This window comes from Solanum tuberosum, unplaced genomic scaffold (assembly GCF_000226075.1).
Source record: "Solanum tuberosum cultivar DM 1-3 516 R44 unplaced genomic scaffold, SolTub_3.0 scf00943, whole genome shotgun sequence".
Classification (NCBI taxonomy): Eukaryota; Viridiplantae; Streptophyta; class Magnoliopsida; order Solanales; family Solanaceae; genus Solanum; species Solanum tuberosum.
The window spans coordinates 4,908-9,676 of NW_006239868.1; the positions used below are offsets into that span (position 1 = coordinate 4,908).

The 4,769-nt window shown below is 33.6% G+C and overlaps 1 protein-coding gene across 1 annotated transcript; it reads left to right on the forward strand.

Annotated features, from left to right (window-relative positions):
• Nucleotides 1-3,103: 3,103 nt before the first annotated feature.
• Nucleotides 3,104-4,198, forward strand: LOC107059204 (F-box/kelch-repeat protein At3g23880-like). Its single transcript, XM_015305687.1, has one exon. The coding sequence runs from the start codon at nucleotides 3,104-3,106 to the stop codon at nucleotides 4,196-4,198; it is 1,095 nt and encodes a 364-aa protein (XP_015161173.1).
• The last annotated feature ends 571 nt before the right edge of the window (nucleotides 4,199-4,769 follow it).

The following is a 4,769-nucleotide window of genomic DNA, read 5'->3' on the forward strand; positions in this document are numbered from 1 at the left end:
AGGAACTCAACACTTAAAGGCTTAGAACTTGAAGATACCACTTCTCTGAAAGATGCTCAACTTACGAAGTTCATGCGAAATTATGGGCATGAAACAACTCGACTCGATGGTCTACATAACTATATGGAACTCATGTATACGACTCTTCTTATTCTCTAACTTACTTCCTCAAAACTTAGTTCAAATCGATAGTTGATCTCAAAGGATTCACAATTGAACTCAAAGACTTTCTTGAACTCTACTCTTAACTCTCTCTTGAGTGTGAATTATGAATTCAAGAGTTATAGTTCATGATAAGAAAGATCTCATGATGACAAGGTAGACTTATGAATACATTATTCTCACTCTCATACTCACTTGCTCGAGTCTTGAAACAAGTTATTAGAATTTGTAGAAGACTCCTCAAAAAGACAAAAAGGGATTTTCTGAAAAATGTTCGAAAGAACTCTCAAGACTTGACTCTCAACTCTACCTTGAATGTGATTTGTGATATTAAAGGTCTCACGATGTTTAGGAATGATTTTAGATAGCTAAACATGAGAAAAGACTGAAAATCAATATTTGAGAGTGGGTCTGCGACGCGGAGAGGCTTTTAAAATTTGGTTTCGAAAATGTCTTTTGAGGCAGAACGCTCCGTGACAACTCCGCGACGTGAAATAGAAATTCCCAAATCTGGGAACCTGCTCCGCGACGCGCCCCTAGTGCCAAATTTCGTCCGGACGAAATTTCTTCTTCGTTTTCTAACCCCAATTCGCCTAAATTCGATTCTTTTTCTCAATCTCTCTTTAGATTTAGATACCCAACACATGTACACTAGAATATAACTCTAACCCCTCTATAAATCGACACATTAACCTCAAGAACTCCTCAATCTCAGCCCAATTCAAGAACAAAAGCAAATTCATGAATACATAACAAGAACATCAAAACTTCAACTTTTAGAACGAATTTAAAGCTGAAATTAACATGATTGGCGTGTGGGTGAACAAACCCAACACTGTGGAAGCTTACATACCTTAAAGAACCATCTTCTTGAAGGAAAAATCTTGAAAGATGAACCCTAGTCTTAGCGTTTCTTGAATTTCTTGAGCGTAGAATCTTTGGAGTGAAGGAGAGGGTTTTGATTTGTGAAAACTGATTTTCTATTCGTTTAGGGCAATTTAGATGACCTCCTAAGGATTTTTTAGGACTAAAATACCCTTAAAGAAATAAATAAAATGAGCTGGGAGTCGGAATGATCTATCACCAGGCAGTGAGGTCTGTTTTGGCTCCGCGTCGCGGAGCTGCTGCCAGGTTTGCGCGACGTTAGTAAATCCGTCATAACTTTTTACTCAGAGCTCGGAATTGAGCAAACTTGGTGGCGTTGGAAATAGGACTCGAAGGGCTTTAATTTTATACCTTGTAGCTCACCTAACTCATCATGTAGTAGGAGTTATGGTCGTTTAAAGTTGACCCAAAACTTAAGAAAAACTTAGGAATGACTTGAATGAACTCTCTTTAGTTCTTCTTGGAACTCAAGGTGCTACATCTAGTGACCTTAATACTCAAGAAATTTTAAATTCCTTGCAAAAATCTCACTCACTACGAAGAACGGTTCGAGTCTTAGCTCAAAATTTTTCTGGTGTGTTACAATCAAAATCTAACAAAGGAGTTAAAGAAAACGTGAAAAAAATTACACGCCCAAAAAAATAGTCATGTCAATTATTGTTTTTGCTTAATATGCGTGTCAATTCCAAATATGACAAGTAAAAATAAATCGATAGAGTATTTAGCAACAACTGCAATAATTTAGACCATGCCCAAGTAATTAAAAACGTTCAAATATATTCTTAGATAATTTAAAAAGGTCCAAGTATACCCCTACGTCTATGTTGGTGTCTGAACATAGTTATTAAATTAATAGTTAAGAACACAATTTAACTATTTTTTTTTTCAAGATTCACATTCCAACTATGAACTTTTTGTTTTTCTTATCTGAACTATCACCATCTATGTACTAAAATATATATCAACATTGATAATTATCAGTTATTTCTTTTTCTTATCTTAATTATCACCATCTATATTAAAACACACATCAATACTAACTTTAAGTTACTTCTTTTTAATTTTATTATAATTGAAAATTCCTTCATAACTAAGCAATGTGATAACCTTACCAATGCCATTCAACACATAGTACTTGACTTGTTATTCATTTTTCTGCAACAGATTCCCCAAATTAAGGAAAGAAAAATATTAATGAAATCTGTTATGAACGGATCAGGACCAATATGGGCAAAGCAGCCCAACACCAAATTAAGAGATTATGTTTATGTAACATCCCGAAAGTTTTTTGAGCTAAGATTCGAACCCTTCTTCGTTGTAAGATTTTATCGAGGAATTTAAAATTTCTTAAGTGTTAAGGTCAAGTCACTAGATATAACACCTTGAGTTTTAAAAAGATTTGAAATATATCCGAATTTTGACCGAAATTGCTATAACAATCAACTAAATACATTTTTGTTGATTTCATTAATGACAATATTTACTCTTTTTCTATATATGAAATTAGTAAATATGATAAATCAAACTTTCAACTAAATACATTTTTGTTGATTTCATTAATGACAATATTTACTCTTTTTCTATATATGAAATTAGTAAATATGATAAATCAAACTTTCAACTAAATACATTTTTGTTGATTTCATTAACGATATTTTTGACTCTTTTTCTATAGATGAAATTAGTAAATATGATATATTTTTTAAAATTTATTTGTATCACATAAAATATTTTGGTTTATTACATTTAATGGATTTATTTATGGTAGTTTTGGTATGTGCATACTGCCGAGCTATAAATACTCTCCCAACTGTATATATTTGTTCTCTATTCTCACGGCGCATCTCCACCCATAAAAAGCCTCCGCTTCATTCCTCCTCCGATAATCGTCGTAACTCCACCGTTCAACCACCACCTGACTACAAAAAAGTTTTGTCACTCAACGAATTGTGGGCTAACAGATCTGTTGAATTCAGAAACTAAAGCAAAGGTGTGTTTGATTTTGTTGATATCTCATCTCATTTGCTTTTCAATTTTCTGTGTTGGTGGAATTAGTATGGCTTTTTCTGAAGAATCATTAAGAGAGATTCTACTGAGTTTACCTGTGAAATCGTTGTTAAGATTCAAATGTGTGTGCAAAAAATGGGGCAATCTTATCAATAACCCTAGCTTCACTATAGACCACTGTAAGAAGAAGAAGCCTCCGCAACACTTGATTTATGATTATGGTGCAACCGATGATGCTCCGACTGTCACTTTGGTTTCCGATAAGGGTATAGATGAACAAAAAAATTTTCAAAGATTTGGAGATAATATTACCAACTTGTTAGGTTCTATTGATGGTGTGTTTTTCATAGAAAGACAAATTGATAATGCCATTTTGTGTACATTATGGAATCCAGCTAACAGAGAGGTGAGACACCTCCCTGCCGCAACAATTGATTTTATACCTTATAATAAACACTATCGTCATTTAGTGTTCGGATTAGAGCCTATGACTAAGGATTATAAAGTGCTTTACTATGATCCTTTGAAAGAATATGCAGCGGTCTACTCAGGTTGTAGGGATTCATGGAGAATATTCAAACATAACCTAGACGTAGACGTAGATGAAAATAATATATTTGAAATAAACAGTTTAAAAACTACTGATTATCTGAATGGATATTACTATTGGCTGGTAAGGGAGAATAATAAATGTAGAATTGTTTCATTTGACTTTGGGAATGAGGTGTTTGTAGATATGGAAGGGCCACCAGCTGGTCACGAGGATTATCATTGGTTGGCAAGTCTGATGTTGCTTGGTGACTCCCTTGGCATCTTGAACTTTGTCGACGGGTTTGTTCATGATGTATGGATAATGATACAACCAGGCGTTTGGAACAAACTTGTGACCATTCATCTCACTACGCGTATTAAGTCATATTATGACAACTCTATCATTTTGGTAACTAGAAGTTCCCGACTGGTCTCATATAATGTTAGGACAAACAAGACAAGGCTTTTTGAATTTCGTCATCATGGCCTGCATTCTAATCGAGATTTTGGTGGTTGTGAGGTTTACTATTATAAAGAGAGCTTAGTAACAATTAAACGACAAGGGAATAGTGAGCTCCATCTCAATCGTTGTATGACAAGGGCCACATATTAAATTTCAATAAGAGCTTAGAGCATATTGGATAACATTTACAGGTTTTTTAAAATTTATTTATGGTTCATTCTAGCTTGTAACCTATTTAATTAGGTGCAATATGAGAGTATTTTTGTTTGTATACTCTATAATTAAGTTGTTGGTGATTGTGAGCATTTTAATATTATTATTTTTTATTAAAGTGGCTCATCCTAAGTATCTTTTAATGAATGTTGCATTGTGCTGCATCTGTTATTGACATTGTTAGATATAAAATGTTCCTTATAGCTCTTGCATTGTTAATGTTAAGATAGTCGTCGAGGCAGCTGAAAAGAGAAGTAAAAGGAAAATTCTAGCCACTTTTAATATTAACTTGTTATCTCATTCATCTACAGTAACTTGTCTAATCGACATCTTACTTCTTTATTATTTTTAGGCAATTAGCCTTAGTATCATACTCTATATAGCATGCATTCAAGTTTACATATCTCTTTTATAACTCAAATGGTTTGGATTTCTTTTAGCATTGATTTGTGGCTTGCAGAGGAGCATCATAATAGCACATATAAAATACGTCTAAAGAGCTTACCAA

Coding starts and splice junctions, on each gene's coding strand:
- LOC107059204 (XM_015305687.1), top strand. CDS start 3,104: ATGGCTTTTTCTGAAGAATCATTAAGAGAGATTCTACTGAGTTTACCT.